This window comes from Pelodiscus sinensis, chromosome 22 (genome assembly GCF_049634645.1).
Source record: "Pelodiscus sinensis isolate JC-2024 chromosome 22, ASM4963464v1, whole genome shotgun sequence".
NCBI classification, from domain to species: Eukaryota; Metazoa; Chordata; order Testudines; family Trionychidae; genus Pelodiscus; species Pelodiscus sinensis.
Genome location: NC_134732.1, coordinates 4,009,185 through 4,028,680, shown reverse-complemented (window position 1 = coordinate 4,028,680; position 19,496 = coordinate 4,009,185). Strand labels below are relative to the sequence as shown.

Sequence of the window (19,496 nt, the reverse complement as noted above, 5' to 3'; positions counted from 1 at the left end):
CAGATGCAGCCTGCACAACCGGGGCCAAATTTTCAAAAGTGCCCAGCATTCAGCAGTCCCCACTTGGACATATCAGCACCCAACACTTTGGGTTTCTCTATGTGACCAGCCAGCCGGGAGGCAGATCTACAGCACTTTAGCACTGTGCACACTAACTGTCCGTGTGAACCCTGCACCACACGAAGGAACCTGTCGTGCCCAGCGTTAGGTTGTATGCACACACTGAGCACGCAGCATGCTGGAGGAGGAGAGCCAAGCCAGCAGCACACACTTCAGCTGCACATGCAGGCTGAGCTCTTCTGAAAACCTGGCCCCAGCAGCGGGTGCTGAGCCGTTCTGCAAATTTCACCCTAAGAGGTGGGGCCTGACCCCAATGGGAGTTTTGGGGGGACTTCAGTGGGAGCAGGATTGTGGACAAGGGGTCCAAAGTGACAGGGAAAAAATCTTGGAGAGGGCATCATGCAATTTGACCAGTCCGCAAAAGCTTTGCGCAAAAGGGACTTTTGCCTGAACGGGAGCAGAATAGTATTTCCGCAAGAAGCACTGATTTCTTATAGTAGGAAGTCAGTGCTTTTGCGGAAATTCAAGTGGCCAGTGTAGACAGCTGGCAAGTTTTTCCGGAAAAGCAGCTGATTTTCTGGAAAAATTGGCCAGTCTAGACACAGTCTGAGGGTCTGACTGTGATCTCCCTCACAAACATTTTACACCAATGTATCTTCACCGACCATATTTTTAAACTATTATTAAGCCAGAATCAGGGCACTATAACTTACCTTCTGCTCAGCAGTTGCTTTGACCCTGCTTGGTTTTAAAGCATATGACCTATTCAACCTCTAGCCAACTGACTTTGAATCCTTTGTCAGACACATACGCGTAACACAGCTCAGTTATTCCACCCCATAGTAAACTGAACCCTCCCCAACCTTTAAGGGCACGTCTACACAGCAGGACTAAAGCCGAAATAAGCGACGCAACTTGAGCTAATTGCGTAGCTTAAGTCGAAATAGCTTATTTTGGCTTTTGGCGCTGCATACCCAGCAGGAAGTCTGAAGAAAAGCACTCTTCCTCTGACTTCCCTTACTCCTCGTGAAACGAGGGTTACAGGAGCTGGAATAAGAAGTCCTCCAGCTCGACATTATTTTGACATTATGTCGAAATAACTGCTTGTAGTGTAGACACAGACTATGTTATTTTGGAATACCACTAGTTATTCCAAAATAGCATTGCTGTGTAGACTTACCCTCAGAGAGAAATTGATGGGTGCCCCCAAATCAGTGTCACACTACACTTACATTTTCCTTTTAACCAAAGTGCAATTCTTCAGGAGGTTTGGGCTCAAATTTTGCAACATTTAGATGAGTGAAGCTGCTCCTACTTTTGTAAATATATATATATATATAATTGGGGGGAGCATTGTGAAAGCAGGAATGTGATCAGCAGAGGAAGGGTTTTACCGCATTACAAGGTCTATGTGCAGAAAGCAGGATTCATTGGCTATTCCTTACAAAATAAAACAACATTACATACTTTTAAAAAGCAACAACACTGCAAAGGCCTTTACACAGTACTGGATGCCGATACTGACACACATCCTACATGTGCAAGGGTGTGATACAATCACCCAGCTGCTGTGCGTTATTGCCAGGGCTTGACAAATCAGGCAATCTACTCGCCCATGGTGAGTAGATTTTAGCCCGGTGCGGCCGCGCAGTGCGGTCAGCGCATGCACAACGCAGTCCACTTGGCGAGCCCTGATTATTGCTTATATGTGTACAGGACATATTTTCACAGTTCAATTTGCTGAAGGGCACTATTACATTTCTCTTCACCCTTGGCCTATTAAGGCAAGCACTCTCCTGGAAAGCCACTTTCTGTACAAGTGCATGTTCAGCAAGGAGTTGCTATTAACTGACACAATTGCACTGAATTAGTGTAAAATGTTTTGGGGTAGGGAATAGTGTTTCTATGAAGTGGAACTGTCCATTGCACAATTTGATATCAAGTGGGCTTCAGAGTCTCCATTATTTCCATTATTATGTTTTACTATCAGAAATGGCCTAGTGTATTGAACACAGGGACGAGCTGAGAACAAGCTATACATCCTATTTTGAGCATGGGGTTCGACTGGATGGCCTCCTGAGGTTTCTTTCAACCTAATCTTTTATGATTGTGTGATCTCCTGGTGGGGTTGACTCGTGGGGTTCTCTGGACAGCCCCAGGTGAAGATGGCTCGAGAAACTTACAAAACTGCTGGGAGGGACCCAAGTAAATGTTTTTTCCTAACCCACAAGCTCCCCCTCCCTACCCCCAGTCCTACCATGATGTTCACTAAGTTTTTGGCTGACCATTACACGTCACGATGCACCAATAGCACATTGCCCCCTTTCTCTGGTGTTTCTTGGAGCCGCTTAGTAATGTGTTTGTGATGTTCCGGAGGGGGCATAAGAAGTTCCCAAAAGGCCTTGAGGCTGCAGGTATTAGTGGGAATGTGGGGCTAGTGACCAGAGCACTCCAGAGTGGGAGGACCAGCTGGACCGTGACTGACCCCTGAACTTACACAGCGCGTTGGTGAGCCCCTCTGGCTGGTCATAATGCACCATGGCGACGCACAAAGTGTTCAGGGTAACCACACACAGGACAATCCAGTAGAAGCTTTGTGCTTTCACCATGCGCCGGATGAAGAACCGGAACATCTTCTCTTTCCTCCGGAAATATGAGGAGCTCTCATTCTTTCCGCTCTTCAGGCTGGCACGGGCAAATGGAGACCCTGGGCATCGAAGGACACAAGGAATCATCCTCACACTAAACTCAGGAAGATAACAGGGGAGCAAGAAACATGAAATCACAACTACAACGGGCTCCGGTCCTCCAAAGTATTGAGATGCCTCATTGAAAGGACTGAGAGTTAGGTGCCCAATTATCTTTGAGGACCCAGACTGCAGAACCTCCTTCCTCTCTAAAAATGCAGCTAAGCACAAACTTGGATATATTTACAATGAGCTGCAGGAGGCTCCGGCATGTCTCAGCAAACACAACGAGGAGGCCTGGGGCACCTTAAAGACTGACAAGATTGAATTGGACGTTAGCTGTTGCGGTCAAAACCCACTTTGTCAGATGCACAGGAGTCTCCAAGGCATCTGACAAAGAGGTTTTTAACCACTGAAGTTTATGCCCAAATCAGTCTGGTAGTGTTTAAGTTGCCACAGGACTCTTTGTTGGTTTTGGTTCTTTGCAACATACATCTAACCCCCCCCCCCCCCCCAATCCCCACCAGCTGGCCTGAATGCCAGGGCACTGGCTGCAAGCACCCTGTGGCTCTTCAGGGCGATTCACAGCATGGCTGAGTCTCCCTGTGCAATCCCGCTCTGGTGGTCAGGAACGCTGGGTCTGAGAGCGAACACGATTGCGTCCCCGCTCCCCATCCCTGCGCTGGCCAGGGTGCAGGGAGGCAATGCTGAGCACCCACTATTTCTCCTTCAGAAAGGAGAATGCAACCTCAGCCAGTGCTTGCTGCCCACAGCAACCCATGATCTGGATGGGGAAGAGCCCCAGACCTACCCCTTACGCTGGCAGACTGAAAGCCTTGAAGCTGGGCAGCGTTAGCCAATGGGGAAACCAGTGTCTCTTCCTGGTACCCTGCCTGGCAGAGACCCTGCACCAATGCTTGTGCTGAAGGGAGAGGCTCCCTACGCCCTGCCCTCACCCCGTGTGCCTGCACAGCACAGGGCAGGATCTGGACTCCTATGCAATGCTCTGTAGCAGGTGTGCTGACTCACCTTTGCTCTGCCCTTTACAGCTGCGTTTCACATCTTGTCTCAAATCCTGACAGAGTCAGAGGGTTAAAAGCAGACACTTGGAAGAAGAAAAGAGTTCTAGATGGCGTGTCCACACTCTAGGGAGGGGCACTGAAGAAAAGCAGGGTGTGCGACTAGCTCTGTTAGGCTTTCTTCTCTACTGAAGAATTTCTCAATGTTTCTGTTGCCCTTCAAGACAACAGAGGTAAGCACGGGCCAAGACAAATGCTGTGTTGGAGTTCTGATGTTGTGCTGTAAATACAGAACCCTCTGGAACCCACCACAAACTGCTGCTGTCAAAGCTGGCCAGGAGATCTGTTCTGTGCCGATACTCCACTCTGCTTACATCCCTATTCCTCTTGATATCTATGCCGCTGTGAGAGAACCAAATGTACCAAATTCTGCTCTCAGTTCAACCGGTCTTAAACTAGAGTAACTTCACCAATGTGAACTAATCTAGTTTGGGTTTACACAGGTGTAAATCAGAGTGGCATGTGGCCCGGTTGGGGGTGGTCTACACTATGGAGAAGATTGATGCTGCTGCAGTCGATCTTCTGGGGATTGAATTAGTGGGTCTAGTGAAAACCCACTAATTTGAACTGAGAGGACGTTCCCGTCAGCGCCAGTAGTTCTGCTTCTCATGAGGAGTAAGGGAAGCCGACAGGAACATGTGCACCCATTGACCTCCTCTGTGTAGATGGCACTAGAATACAATTCAAGATCCTTCAGCTCCAGCTATGTAACTAACGTAACTGAAGTTGGGTATATTAAGTCGACTTTCTCTTTAGTGTAGACCAGGCCTCAGAGATACAGATGTGCCTCAGAGCTGAATTTTGCCCTTTCCTTGGAAAACCAGACCAGACATCGGGCAGTCAGAGTGCTGAAATGGCTGAGTGTTCCAGTGCTCATGTTTCTATTGCATCTAGTACTAGGAATCTAGTATTCCTATCCAGAATCTCCAACTGGGGTTGTATTCGTGCGGAAAGAAGGCAAAGAGAAGGGAGAAAACAAAAGTGAGGATTGAAAAATGATTTGAGAGAGAACACGATGAACAATCTCTGTTGTTCCAGTTTCCTAAGGTTCTTGGAGGCACTTTTAATTGAATTACAAAGCAACTTGTTCAGGTAACAGCTGGCAAGAGGCTCATCAGTGCAAGGACTGCACTGGTCAGCATATTCACATCACACTTTGTAATTAGATTGTTAGTTCTTCCAGGGCCTTTAAGTCACATCAGAGAGAAATGTTACTAGACCAGACAGAAAACATCAGAAAAAAAAACTCATTAAAGCCTCACTTTGTACAGAAACTGCAGGATGGTTTGATAACTGATGATATGCAGAGTTCCTTGTGTTTCAGGAGGTTCAAATATCTCTGCCAGAGCCTGCAGCTTTTTACGTTTTCTCTGATGTATTTGTTTCTTCTTAATCACAGGGCGCCCTGCTTTGCCAAACACACTCTTCCCCCACCAGGTGAACCAGCCCTACAGAAAAGGGGGCACTGCAGATATTTTCCTGACCATACACCCAGCAGACGGTGTTCAGTGCAGCATCAGACTATCCAGGAATGCAACGGCACCTGCTTCCCTCAGATGTGCTGAAGTGCTGGATTCTCCTGCGGCACAAGTTCCTGGAGCCCAAGGGGATTGACAAATGGACTAAAAGCTCCTCTATGCTCTCGTGGGAGTAAGAGAATGCGGTAGCAGGGTGGCCCTCCTGTCACTGATACAGCACCCCCCCACACACACACACACACACAACGATGTTGTGCTTTCTCCGGGCAACAGAACTGTCCTACTAGTTCTACCCAGAGTAGCCATAAAGCAGTTGATTCCTAGGGCGTGATGGGGGGTTGCAAGTCACCCGAACATGCTGTACAGCACTCACCTGGAATGAACAGCTGCTCATTAAAAAAAAATGGGAATCTTTTAGGGCCTGTCCATATAACAAGGAACTGCACAGCAAGCCGTGGTGGGACTCTCCAGCACAGCAGCTTATGCGGCAGTGTCTCACATGGACAATGCTACAGCGCAGTGCACTTTCGATGGGCTGTTCTCCACACCGCACTTCCGGGCAACAGCACCCACGGGGGACATTACGGTGTGGCAAGCTGGTGTGCTCTAGAGTCCCACACGGGCTTGCCATGCAGCAACTTGCCATGTGGACAAGCCCTTGGACGCGAAGTGCCAAATTTCCAAAGAGTGAAGGTGAGTGCGCATAGGGCATTCACATTTGTACCAGCATGTGGAAATGCACTTACACAAGTACCACTGAGGCTTCCGTTTTTAATGGGCATCATTAAAAGCCCCTGGTCTGCTGCTCCTTAGGGTTAGTGGTAGGTAGCATGGCTGAGAGCATCTGCTGCATTAGTGGCAAAACAAAACCAAGACACAGTCAGCAAAGTCTCTTCCTAAGGGTTTCATTCGGACAATTAGAGGGGAGAATGATTGATTCTAACCAGACAATAAGCAGGACATGTCCCCGGCCTGGCCTATAGTCCAGCAGGGCCATCACTGGAGGTAGAAATTCACCATTTCAAAGGCTGTCCCACTGCCGGGGCAGCAGAGAGCTGACTGAGTTTGCAACCCTCTTATCACTCCATCCTGCCCACCCATGTGAGGTCTAAGCAGGGAATTAATCCTGGGAAGGTAACTCTTTGCTAGAAAGCAAGCGAGTTTCTGGGCCCTATGACATTCCTGCTCAACAGGCTGAAAGATGCTGTGGTCGTGGAAGAGATCGGAGCCTGGCATTTCATGGCACCTGATTTATGCAGGTGAGCATGGGATGACTATGGCTACATCTAGACTGCAAGCCTCTTTCGAAAGAGGCTTTTTTGAAATATAGTTTAGAAAAAGAGCGTCTAGACTACAACCAGTACTTTCGAAAAAGCAAGCTGCTTTTTCGAAAGAGAGCACCCAAGCTCTAGATGCTCTCTTTCAAAAAAGCACAGTTTGCATTACATAGCGCCTTTTTTTGAAACAGCACTTTCGAAAAAAGGCATTATTCCTCATAAAACAAGGTTTTCCGCAGTTGAAAAAACGGCCGCGTTCTTTCAGTTTACTTTCAAAAGAACGTGACAGCAGTCTAGACGCAGGGGAAGTTTTTAAAAAAAAAAGGCCACTTTTTTCGAAAAAAGGTGTAGTCTAGTCACACCCTATCTGTGCACAGTCCTTCGTGTTCACTGGCCATAACACTGGAGATCTGCAACAAGAGCCCTTTCTGGGGTAAATGTTATAGAGCTAGCAGAGAACTTTGGTCCAGGGTTTCTCTGTGACCAGAGTACCAGCCATTCTCTAATGAAGTCTGCCATGTGTCCAGTAGTCAACGCTGTTCATTTATGGGCTTGGATCTTTCTCAGTTTCCTGGCCTTCACACGGCGAGGGGTTTATGCCTGGAGGGGCAGTGCCCAAGGAGGGGCTCCCAGAGTCATGGTGCCTGATGCAGGAATGGTACCTCCACAAGCCCTGGAAGGGAAAGTTCTGCATCTGGCTCTCAAGCAGGAGTGTCAAAGGGTGGAGGAGACCTCCGGGCCCCTCCGCCACACCTGTGCCCACTTGGCTGCTGAAACGTCCAGAGGTTCTAGCAAGGAAGCACAGTCCGTTGCAACAAAAGAATAACTCAGAGGAGTGTGACATGAAAGCCCTGTGCCCGAGTTCTTCACATCACCAGAAAACGCAGGGCCAACACTCACCCACGGAGCAAATGTCAGTGAAATGATCCTCCGCCTCTTCAGCATGAATCAGGTCGTTTTTGCTCTTCTTTATTGTCGCTCTTTTCAACACTGCATGCAAATTTAGTTTAAAGAGAAAAGCATTATAAAGAGTCGGTAGCTGACCTTCTCTCCCCATCTCCCACTCCGGGGCCTGTATTTCCTTCCCAGTGCAGGCTAAAAGCTGCCGTACACGGATAAGCCGTAGCAAATCGATCAACCTACAGCTTTGTGCTGAGGCCTCTGCTCACTTTGAAGCCAGGGTCATTATTTATTTAACCTTCTAAATCTTGAAGGCTTGCCAGGCAGGACTTCTGTCCACCCACACCGCAGTGCAGCCAAGTGGAAAGGCAATGGGGAAGAAAAATGTCTGGTAGCTTCTTAGAGCTTGAAGGCAGGGCTAGGGGTGTAAAGGAGTAGTCGACTAGCCGGCTACATAGAAGTCTATGCTTATTGGGTAGTCGAGTCGACTACTCATACCCCATCCTTGCTGCCTCTGTATCAGAGGTAGGAAGTGGGAAAGGAAGCACAAGCCAGTGCTGGGGGGAGCTGGTTTAAAAACTGGTTCACCCCAGCACCATCTTTGTGGTGCAGCCTTGTCCACCCCTGCTGCTGCCACTATCAGAGGCGGGGGGGTAGGCCGCAAAGCATCCCCTGTACACAGCGACCCGGCCATAGGCAGGGTTTGGTCTCGCACCAGGTGCGAGCCAGCTGCCTATCACCTGATGGAGTTGTCGATAAAAATTCTATCGACTACTCAATTTGTTAAATGCCCGCATTTTAACATCCCTCCTGGGATGAGGTTTACCTGGGTGGTCGACAAATACCTTTGATGTCAGCAGGGGAGCATCCAGACTATCGTGCTGAGCCGACAAACAGCTGATCAGCTGTTGGTCGGCTCAGCGCGGCAGCCATGTAAATTTAAATGAAGCGGTGATTATTTAAATCGCCGATTCATTTTACTGTGTCGGGTAGCCTAATCTACATGCCTCTGGCGACAGAGGCATGTAGTCTAGACGTACCCCTAGATAGCGCATTTCCACCACTGTTCGTTTCAGTATCGCTACTGGAGTGACATTTCTATTAAACAAAGTCATATGCAGAGGAGAGATTTGGTTTGGCTAATTGGGCCATGATGCGCTATGGGATGGATGCTCTGCTTTTCTACAGCGTACACCATTCACTGGATTCCAGTTGAGATAGTTTGCCACTGTGTGTTGCCCGACACAGGAAATACCCTGGATAAGCAAATACTATCACATGATTAATGTCTTTTTAATGGCATCCACTCTACAATGCCTTCCAGCTGGGGACTTCAAAATTCATAACAAATCAGCCTGACGCAGTGACCCCTTTTGGGAGGCAGGTAAATATCACTTTCCTGGTTGACAGATGGGGAAACTGAGGCACAGGACGATGAACTGGTATGCCAAGGCCATGGAACATGTCAGTGGCAAAGCTGTGGACACAATGGAATTGCTGTCTTGCAAACCCTGCTCTGAGCATTAGACCACCTGCCTTGGAACCTTGTGAACTATCAGAAAATAGTTTTGATACCGTGTTGGTAACAGTTTCAAAACAATAGAATGATTAAGCATGATTGAATACCAGCAGTAAGACACTCCATGGTGTGGTGATACAAACTGTCCGCTGGGGATATAGGGAATCTGCTATCTGAGAACTGTCTGTCTTGAGGATAAATGGAGTTTAGGGTAACGCCCACAGGGGACCCTCATCCTACACCAGCTGCACTGCTATGCTTGAATAACGGGTGCACCACCATGTCGGCAACAAAATCCTTCTTAGGAAGTGTCACAGAGCTCCCTTTCGAAAAGGGCTCACAGCAACTTCCCGTCCCACCTTCCCAAGTATCTGAACTTCGGAGCGCGAAGGGCTCTAATCAAAACGAGGGATGTTAGACTTTGATCGATTAACCGTTTATCCGATAAACTGATGCCTATCAGTTAATGGTCTCGGTTAATCTCAGCTGACTCCCGGGGAGGCGGTTTTGCTGTGTCAAGGCGGTGAAGCCACCACCTCCTCGGGAGCTGGGCCGACAGGGGATGTAAGATTTTTAGTGGATACTCAATTACAATATTGCACAATTTTGAACATCCCTAATCGAAAGTGGGATCTGGAATCAAATTTGGCATATATCGACTTTATAACAGGCTGAACATAAATCCTAGATCCCAATATCTGGGTCTGAATTCTGTAGCCTGAGCCCCTGTCTATTTTATTCATACAACTCCCATCTTGTACAGCTGTTCTTCTAGGACAGGGACCAACAACCCCAGCTACAGCCAAGCTCTCCCACCCCAAAGCTCTGGCAATGCCCCTCAACCCTGACCTGCCATACCCCCTGCTTTTCCACTCCTGGGCCTCTCCTGAGCACAGATCTCTAACAACTCCATAGCAGACCAGATTTGGGGATCCTTTTGCATGGTGGACCAGTGGCCATGTAGGACTGAGATATAGCCCAGCAAACACCTTGTTCCTAATGACCTAAGGACTCCAGATCTGAGGCCACAAGCAATAAGCATCCACCCACTGTGCCACCTAAGCCCCTGTTGATTTGCAATCCACTCACTGTTGTAGCTGCCGCTGCCAGGCTCCGTCGATGCTGTGCCTTGCTGAACTGGCCCCTCGGAGGCGGCCCTCCCTGACAGTGAATGGGAGGAGAAACAAAAAGAAAAAAAAGAGAAGGGGAGGGCGGGGAGGGAAGGGGGAAGGAGGAGACACAGGAGGACGAAAGATGGTCAGAAAAGGGAGAGGGAAGAGTCTTTAACTGAACGGTCACTGTCTGTAACATCTTAAGAGCGGGGGAAACACTCCATAGTCTCACGGCACCTGTGTCGGAAATCTTACTCCCTCGAGTTCTCCTGCTAACATTAGGCCCCTAGGAGTCATGAGATTAGATAGGATCACCACACCCTGCTATGTCTTACTGCTCAAAGGTCACAGGGGTCTTAGTCTCGGTGTCAAATCCTTTTGAAAACCTTGATTGAGAACCCTGCCTTTATTTATTTTTGCTGGCATCCACGCTGGCACTTTTCCCTCAAGGCTACAAGTAGACACATCCCTCCATGCTTCCCAGAGGCTGATGGGGGCCCCTGTGTACGCCAGACCCCCACGCAATTAGACAGGGCATCTGGAAGATCCCAAGGGTTGCTCCCCATCCTAGAGTGACGTTGAGAGCAGCTGATTGTCCACCTGAAACTTTGAAGAGGGAATTTTAGCTGGCTTTGCTAAATCATGGTATCAGGCTGGTATCATGCAAAGATATGGTGTTTATACCCACTAGGTCACAGTAAAAACCACATCAGCATATGGCGTGTAAACCTCTCATGGATTACAAGAGGGAAAGTACAATGCAAAACAACCTACCGTCCAGAGGGGACTTCTCTTCCGCATTCTTGTCTTCCTCTGCCAGCATCACCTCCTCTGCAAAAGGGAAACAGAGCGCTCAGCCCTGGAGCAGTTGTATTTTCATCATAAAGATCACTGGCCGGGAGGAAATGGGCGTGGACATTTACCACAGCCTCAGCTCACCAAACTGCCCGACTAGAGCGAGTCTTTGGGCTTTGCTTGAGTAAAGGGCAAGTCAGAGAGTCATAATTCCTCCCATGCATCCCTCTTGCGCCAGGGAGGAAAGCAAGTTATTAAAATCTGAGAAAGGTTGCCACTTGCTTCTCCCCGCTCACCAAGCCTCCCCCTCAGACATGTAAGAAAACAGTATTAGCTTTGCCCACACCTCTCTGCCCGTCCCCACCCAGTTGCTTGCAGTATCTGGAGGTACTTGCTGCCATCCAGGCCAATCCAGACCCAAGACCTGCACAGGTGTAAACATATGCTATTGTAGAAAGCTCAGGTGTGACTCCACCTGGAACAGGACTGGACACCTCAATATCCAAAAGATACTCCCAAGCTACGGACAGTTCAGAGAAGAGCTGTGAATGTGTTTCGGAACATGGAGGGAAGGAGAAAGATGACAGGAGCTAAATACAACTAAGTGACAACTCAAGGGGATTGTGACATGTCTGAAATAGAAGCAAGAGGAATCATTTAAAGGGGTATTAAATGGGGCTACTGGAACAAATTAAGTAAAGAAGTTGTCTGTGAATGTGAGGTGTCATAGGTTGTGGAATAGTTTCCCCCAGAACGTAATGGAACCCATGTCACTTTGTCCAGTTTAATTCTGAATGAGCCAAGTAATAGTATAGAGATATTAAAGGGTATGTCTACACTGCCACCCTAGTTCGAACTAGGGTGGCTAATATAGGCATTTGAACTTGCAAATGAAGCCCGGGATTTAAATATCCTGGGCTTCATTTGCATGTTCCCAAGCACCGCCTTTTTTAAATGCCCCGTAGTTCGAACTACCTGCTCGCGGCTACACACGACACAGACTAGGTTGTTCAAATTAAAGCTCTTAATTCAAACTACTGTTATTCCTCCTGCAAGGAGGTTTAATGGTAGTTCGAATTAGGAGCTTTAATTCAAACTACCTAGTCCGTGCGGCGTGTAGCTGCGGGCAGATAGTTTGAACTACAGGGCATTTAAAAATGGCGGCACCCGGGAATGTGCAAATGAAGCCCGGGATATTTAAATCCCGGGCTTCATTTGCAAGTTCAAATGCCTGTATTAGCCACCCTAGTCCGAACTAGGGTGGCAGTGTAGACATACCCATATATAGTGTGTCTGTCTATGTCTGGGTGCAAGTCTGTTTGTTCAAGAACTCCTCCTAAATGGTAAAAGTTAGGGCCGGAGAGAAAAAAGCTAGGGGAGATTTAAAAAGGCCTCTGGCAGCCAGGGACGGGCTTGGTTGGGGGGGCGGGAAGGCCTCTGGTAGCCAGGGGAAGGAGGTTGGGGGGGGGGAAAGAGAGAAAAAGGCCCATGCCAGATGGGATTCTCCCATCCTGAGCCCCCCCTCATGCCCCAATCCTCCCTCTCACACAAGATTCCCTCTAAGGAGAGTGGCATCACGGCCATGCAACTGCAGGATTCGTGCCTGGAGCTGCCTGGCTGGGGGAGGGGCACTTCTCCCTCAACAACAGCAGCAGCTCTATTCACTCCCCTCTGGGAGTTATGTGATGTGACAACCTACAACAGATGTGGTTCACCTGAATCCCAATCTCTCTCTCTGTCTCTGTCTCTCTCTCGCTCGGAATAGCACTGTAAATCAGAAGGATCATTACTCTGTCCTCCCCATAGCACAGAGACTCCGAGATGCTTCCCAAACACAAACGTATCCCAGAGGTTTCGTTTTACTAGTAACAAAACAGAACGTCACAAAGTGAACGTCACTCAAAGCATGCACCCCCCAGATTTGTTTCTCCTTAGAATTTCTATCCAGGTCCCCCTCTGTTCCAGCTACCAAAAGTTCCCTCCCTGCTTAATATCCTGGGTGGAGTTAAAGAACTGCCCCTGCCGCAACCCAGCCAAGGAATGTCAGCAACTGTACCCACGTTTTTAAACTTGCGGAATGAGGGAGTTAGCGCAGGCCGCCTGGCACTCTGTAACTAGCATGTTTTATGATATGCTGCCCTGACATGAAACTGTAAGAGGAGCAATTTGAAATTGGGCTGCTTTTAGAGATTCTCGTGAAATGCAACATTCAAAAGAAAATTATTAGAAGCCCTTGCAAACCTCTGAGTGACAGAGGATGTGAGGATAATTCTAAACCCAACAAGGTGACAAGGAGCAAGGGTGATATTAGCAATCACTGCCCACTAAGAGCCTGGGTGTAGGGAACTCTCTGCACTTAGCTGTCACAGTGATAGATGCCTTCACGATTGGATTTATTGCTACTAATTGAGAGCTGACATTATGCTTGAGGTTGTACCTGGCACAAAATAAAGACAGCCCTTTCCCAAAGAGCTTGCAAGCTAGTAAGCCAGACACCACATGGCATGCAGAGAAAGGACATTGCATGCCAAGGAAAAGGCTGGATTACTGGAATTAAAGATACAACCAGGCAGAAGAATCAAATTAAATGATTAGGCTCAGACCTAGTGAATATGAAAGACAGAAATCCCCTATAAGGAGAACCCCACTAAATTTTCTTTTGGGTCCATCACTTGTCCCCTTGAATAAGCACCTTCCCCCCGAATCTCTGACATGGCTTCACATCGCTTTAATTAGTCTAGGCGTCTAGTCTCAACTGTGTGAGGGGACTGCTGTCTCCTCATCTTCCACAAGAGCTGCGTCCTGATGCTCCTAAAACCTCACCGTACTGGAGCATGTCACTCACACTGCGATGAGCAGGAAGAGAAAGGTTAAATGAAACGCCCCAAAGATTGCTTATTCCAGGGGCAAAGAAACACACAGGAACTGTCAGTGAAGGGCTATGGCTCGGAGATGGACTTGAAAGGAATTAAAATGCAAGAAGCCGCTTGATTTGCTCTGAATTGCACGACTTTCAGGCTCCAAAGCGAAAACATTTTCAAATGATGCATGTCCTTGTAAGATAAGAGAAATGTCTTCAAAAGGCTATTTGGGGACTTACGAATGCTTCTCTCTTTCCAGAGAGAAGTTCTAGCTCTCGGCTCCCTCAGAAATGTGGCATGACAGCCTCGTCGTTGCGACAGCTCTGAGGAATTTAATGAAGAAACAGCAACAGCAAGATCATTTTCATGGATTAAATCAGTGTCTCCTTAATGCTCTTCTCTTTTAGTCCTCTAAAGGGCACCGTTTCAAATAAACTCCCAGCCACCTTCTCTTCGAGCCAAAGGAAAAAAATACCTTTCCCCCGCAGAGTGAATGAGGCTCAAGGTTCCCCGCACAACAAGTTTCCAGCTAGACACTGGAGACTTGGTGTTGCATTTGCTAAGGAAGTGGCGATTGGTAGGAGAATTGTGTTTGTGGGCCTAAGGCGGTAACAGACATGGTGCACCTGCGGATGGCTACATTTCAACGGTGGGAGGAAATTACCCTTTTGCAGAGTTTATTTTTAAAATCCCATGGGCTTCATTCTTTAGTGTGTGCCGTCTTTACATCAGATTAAAGGGGTCTCTTTCTAACACATATCCCAAGCCAGGACCCATGGGCAGGAGGCAGCAGTTACAGGGTGGAGTTTTATGGCCTGCGTGACCCAGGAGGTCAGATTTGTTGATCAGAATGTTCCCATTTAGCCTTAAAAATCTATGGAAATTCTCTTTCCATCCCAGTTTTACACCAGGGTCTATCTGCTCACCTGACTAGAGTCACACCCGATTTACACCAATGTGAGGGTATGTCTACACTACAACGTTAATTCGAACTAACTTAGTTCGAATTAGTTAATTCGAACTAAGCTAATTCGAACTAACGGATCCAGACTAAAAAACTAGTTCGAATTAGCGTTTTGCTACGTTTTGGCACGAGACAAATGGCTTGGTCACTGTCTTCGGTCCATCCCCTCCAGTGTCCCTAGGGTTGGCCGCTGTCGGCAGACAGGCTACTGGGCTAGATGGACCTTTGGTCTGACCCAGGACGGCCATTGTAAGCTCAGGGCTCAGGGTCGGGGGTCTCACTGGACCCCCTTGATTCTCTTGCACACCTGCTCCTGGGTGGCCAGGCTGGCAGCTATCCTGCCCTAGACTGCCACTTTCCTGTGCCTAGTGCGGAGGTCGTGGACGAGGTCCACGATGTCCGCACTAGACCAGGTGGGTGCCCGCCTCTTGCGGTCCCGGGCAAGCTCCCGGGAGCCACCAGCCTGGTCCCGGGAAGAGGGGGAGGGCATCAGGTGGGTGGCTCGATCCGTGCCAGGTGCAGGGTCTGCTGGCTGGGTGCTGGCAGGCTTGCACCTGACACGGGCACCGTAGCCAGCCCGTGCCCCTTTAAGGGCTCCGGGGCCGGGAAGGGGGCAGAAGAGTTTCCCTGGTGTTGGCCAGAGTGGCCACCAGGGAAACCTGGGGAGGGCTAGCCTCCCACTAGTTCGAATTAAGGGGCTACACACCCCTTAATTCGAACTAGCTAGTTCGAACTAGGCTTAATCCTCGTAAAATGAGGTTTTCCTAGTTCGAACTAAGCGCTCAGTTAGTTCAAATTAAATTCGAACTAACAGAGCGCTAGTGTAGCGCCTATCAAAGTTAGTTCGAACTAACGTTTGTTAGTTCGAACTAACTTTGTAGTGTAGACATACCCTGAGAGACTAATCACACCCTATATGTTGGCTGACTTCTCTCATGTCCACCTCCAGGCCCTTCTTCTGTAATGCCCTCTGATATATGGAGCACACACTTGAAACGTGTATGCCTAGAAGCCATTGTCTCTCTTTATCTACACCCCTTCTAACCCTTCTAAATGCTGGATTCCGCATGCGCTCCAACTCATCTGATGAAGTGGATTTTACTCATTAAACCTCATGACCTAATACAATTGTTAGTCTCTAAGGGTACGTCTACACAGCAGCATTATTTCAGAATACCTAATGTTATTCTGAAATAACACAGTCCGCGTGTACACACAAGCAATTATTTCAACATAACGTCAGAATAATATCCAGCCAGAGGACTTCTTACTCCACCTCCTGTAACCCTCGTTTACGAGGAGTAAGGGAAGTTGGAGGCAGAGTGCTCTTTCTTGGACTTGCTGCTGCATAGACAGTGTCAAAATCTGAAATAAGCTATTTCAACTCAAACTGCGCAATTAACGTGGCTCAAGTTGCGTAGCTTATTTCGGATTTAGCCCTGCTGTGTAGACGTACTCTCAGGTGCCACAGCACTGCTCATTGTTTTCAAAGTTACAGACTAACACAGCTACCCCCTGAGAAGTTATGCACAATGAGTTCATACGAGAAAATTATAGCTCCGCCCCCACAAAACTGCGAGGGAGCCATCAAGACGGGCACAGGTTGGAATGAGTAACCCCTCCATGGTCTTACTCCTGTGCCCATCTCCTCCTCTCTCCATCTCCCTCCATGGCTAACTTGGATCACCTGTGAATGCAGGCTATCGGCTTACTAGGGCAAAGCCAATTCCTCTATAACAAGCCCTCTCCACTGACGGCATCTGTACTCAGAGAGTTGAGATGGTCCACAGCTTTGGGGTCCTTTTGGGGGTCTTAGGTGCTACTGGATGTCCAAAGGGCCACTGCAGTAAAAAGCAGGCAGCCTCATCCACAGCTGAACAGGAATCTGCACCTCACCCTGACACACAGTGATCCACACATTTGTAACCTCCAGCCTTGATTAATGCACCTCGCTGTCTCTCCAAACGGAGCCCCACACCCTGGAAAAGCTCCAACTGGTAGAAAATGCTGCAGCCCTTCTGCTTCATAACATGAGGTACCATAAACACATCACCCCAGTGCTTTGCTCTCTGAACTGGCTCTCCAAGGCTGTGTCTAAACTACATGGCTCCATCAATGGAGCCATGTAGATGAGGGTTGTAGGCAAAGGGAAATGAAGCCGTGATTTAAATAATCGCAGCTTCATTTAAATTTACGTGGCTGCCACGCTGAGCCGACAAACAGCTGATCAGCTGTTTGTCCGCTCAGCGCGCTAGTCTGGACGCTCCCGCGCCGACCTGAAAGCCCTTTATCGACCTCTCCGTTATGCCTCGTAGGATGAGGTTTACCAGGGAGGTCGATAAAGGGCTTTCATGTCGGCAGGGGAGTGTCCAGACTAGCGCGCTAAGCCAACAAACAGCTGATCAGCTGTTTGTCGGCTCAGTGCGGCAGCCATGTAAATTTAAATGAAGCCGCGATTATTTAAATTGCGGCTTCATTTCCCTTTGCCGAACAAACAAATCTACATGGCTCCATCGATGGAGCCATGTAGTTTAGACGTACCCCAAGTGAATACAGATTCCAGTTTAAGCTCTCTGCCCTGATATTCAAAGCCTTCCACAGGACTGCTCCTAGCTACTGGAGTCGGGAAACTATCAGCCAGTTCAGCAGACTCACAAAGCCTGGAAGCAGACCTTTGACAAATTCAAGAATGGGGGCCAGTAGCAAAGTTAATCTCCTAGCAACTTGCAGCTAGCCTATAGTAGGCTACCTAATTGGTTATGCCGTCTGATAGTTTGAAAGAGTCAGCAAACCAGCTCCTATGCACCCACAGCTCAACGCATGCACCCACAGCTCTGATAGATCTTACTCCTGTCCGGTCTCACACCAAGAACCCCAGTCTTGAACCTCAGCTTCAATTCCTGTTATCTTCTGACTCCAGCTCTGATTATCCCTGGCGCTGACTCCATTTCCCTGACTACCATCACCTGCTCTAACCATTCGTCATGACCCCTATGCCCATATCCCAGGCATAGACAGACAGGAGCTGAATTCAGACTGATGGCCTCTTGCTCCCAAGAGATGAGGTTGTTCATACCCCACTTAGGGCCAAATGCAGGACTCCTCTCAGGCCTAGTCTTCCTGCAACATAACTCTTCTCTCCTAAACACTCTCAGAAACCTTCACCCAGAGCAGAGATGCAGTTTCTGGAGTGGCTCCTCTATTCCTGTCACTCACAACTCCCTCAATTAAATTCCGTTGAGCTAAAATGTTCAATGCTTTGTCTCAGCCCCAAGGTAAGTTCTTCTGTGAAGTTTAAGTAAAACTGGCTGTTTTTAAGCTTGGAAGTGCTAAAAATACCAAAACCACTCTTCTAATTAAATTCCAGCTGAAATATTAGCATTTGCAGGGCTCGGAAATACCTAGCTTGTTTTATAACACTATTTCGGGGGGGAAATCAATGCAAGCGGTAAGAAAATGGGTGTATTTTTTAAAGTCATGCATATTTAAATCCAATGCTTTCGATTTCTTTTCCCATCCTTTTGTTAAGAAAGCATTTCTTAAGTACTCCCGCAATTAAGGCTTCCTGTATTAAGTATAACTCATGCAAGCAGGATGTCACCATTCAGCACACCTTTGTTTCAGATGCCTCAACTGGATACGCCTCTGCCAAAGTTACGAGCTTCTCCATTAAAGCAGCTGCAGTTAAGGCCATTTCTGCATCCGTCAAAGGTACGTTGCTTTGGAGATTTACCAGCTCACCGCTGGTATTCTGACTTCAGCATCCCTTAAACAGCCACGTGGGCTGGCTGGTCCAGGACTGTCCGCAAAGCGGGTCTCATTTTCTTCTGAAGCAGCCAGTTCTGGCAAAACACCCACTGGCTTCACTGGGGGCAAGATTTCAACCCCTGACTTTTAAGCACTTGATTTCTCCACCTTAGCATAGCCCTCAATGCTATTTTTTGCATTTAATGATTTCCCAACCTAGCTAACTATTTTATTTTCTGCTGCACAAAGCTTCCTTCAGGTTGCACTAGGAGCCTATATTACATTACTATTGTATTTCCAACATTGCCTCTGTAGGACTGTTTCATCACCATTCCCCGATTCAGCAGCTGCCTTTAAGCTTTCCCATTCTAAATGTCATATGTCCCTGGACAAAATGGAAGCAATAGGCATTTCATGTCGCGTGTGTACTGCACCCTCATGTAGACGTGGAGAGGCAACGTGACACAGCAGCCAGACATTCCCACAGAGAGGTGCCACCGTGATGGGCAAATGGAAGGGAAGGGACTTTGCTGCATGTTCTGCAACGTACACACCTCCATTTTCCAACAACCACTTCCAGTGATACCTCTGGCATTTGTGTTCTGCAGAAAGGAACTGTGCATCAAAGCTCCTTATCCAATCCAAATAAAGGCAAGACATGCCTTTGCAGGAACGGTGTTGCTATCTTCACTTAGCGGATGGGGTGACTGAGGTATGTCTGCACTGGAGCTGCGATATCGTTTCTAGTTGGGGTAGACATACCTCTGACTGAGCTACCACACTAAATATAGCCAGAGTGGGTGGTGGGTTGAGCTAACCACCTAGAGTACCTATGTAAGAACTTAGGTAGGCTTAGCTACACTCAGTGCTATATTCAGCATCCTGGATCCATCAAAGTTATCACGCATACCTACATCTGAGCCAGAAATTACACCTCCCTCTGCAGTGTCGACATACCCTGAGACTCAGAGAGATCAGGAAGTCTCAAGGGCCCCTAAAGCAAGGCAGCAAGAGATG

At 48.1% G+C, this 19,496-nt stretch overlaps 1 protein-coding gene across 8 annotated transcripts in view; it reads right to left on the bottom strand.

The window, feature by feature from the left end:
* Positions 1–19,496, bottom strand: part of CACNA1B (calcium voltage-gated channel subunit alpha1 B) — a 452,780-nt gene that overhangs the window by 190,941 nt on the left and 242,343 nt on the right. For 5 of the 8 annotated variants that reach the window (XM_075906063.1, XM_075906064.1, XM_075906065.1 and 2 more), the window contains exons 9-12: positions 10,887–10,943; positions 10,090–10,161; positions 7,482–7,571; positions 2,558–2,767 (exon numbers count right to left, since the gene is read on the bottom strand). In XM_075906063.1, the coding sequence (XP_075762178.1) occupies positions 2,558–2,767; positions 7,482–7,571; positions 10,090–10,161; positions 10,887–10,943 (429 nt within the window). The remainder of the gene's footprint in view (positions 1–2,557; positions 2,768–7,481; positions 7,572–10,089; positions 10,162–10,886; positions 10,944–19,496) is intronic. The other 3 variants (XM_075906067.1, XM_075906068.1, XM_075906070.1) reach the window with 1 other exon arrangement.